General features: G+C 69.0%; 1 protein-coding gene across 1 annotated transcript in view; it reads right to left on the bottom strand.

Moving 5' to 3' along the window:
* ABHD14A (abhydrolase domain containing 14A) overlaps positions 1-464 on the bottom strand; it is a 4,336-nt gene that overhangs the window by 1,294 nt on the left and 2,578 nt on the right. Inside the window, exons 4-5 of the mRNA XM_015568299.1 lie at positions 277-456; positions 5-71 (exon numbers count right to left, since the gene is read on the bottom strand). Coding sequence (XP_015423785.1) covers positions 5-71; positions 277-456 — 247 coding nt within the window. The remainder of the gene's footprint in view (positions 1-4; positions 72-276; positions 457-464) is intronic.

The following is a 464-nucleotide window of genomic DNA, read 5'->3' as shown; positions in this document are numbered from 1 at the left end:
TGGCGGAGCCGCCGCAGGGACTCCTGAGCCAGGGTGCGGTCCAGCTCCCCGTACAGGATGAGCGTCGGGGTCTGCAGGGCAAGGCCAGGGCTGTGATCCTACGGCCTCCGGGGCCTGACCCTCCAGCCATCCCCTTAGGAAATCCTCCCCAAACACCATCTTCTCCATCCAGATTGGCGGGGGGGTGGGGGTGGGGGTCGTGAGTCCTCCAAGTGAGACCTGAGCCCTTTGCCCCCATGACGGGGAGCCAGGACCGGGGGAGCCTCCTCCCAGTACCTTCACGGCCCCGAATTGCTCCCGGGTGTAGTTCTGGGTGGAGGCGGGTGCGATGGGCACGAAGCCGTGCAGCTGAGGGTGGTTCCGCATCAGGAAGGGCAGGGCATAGCGGCCGCTCAGCGAGGGGCTCACCAGCACCGCGTTCCGCACCTCCAGGTCCCGCAGCGCGCGCGCCAGCCTCCGCCCGC

This window comes from Myotis davidii, unplaced genomic scaffold (genome assembly GCF_000327345.1).
Source record: "Myotis davidii unplaced genomic scaffold, ASM32734v1 scaffold663, whole genome shotgun sequence".
NCBI classification, from domain to species: domain Eukaryota; kingdom Metazoa; phylum Chordata; class Mammalia; order Chiroptera; family Vespertilionidae; genus Myotis; species Myotis davidii.
This window is presented reverse-complemented; position numbering and strand designations above follow the sequence as displayed.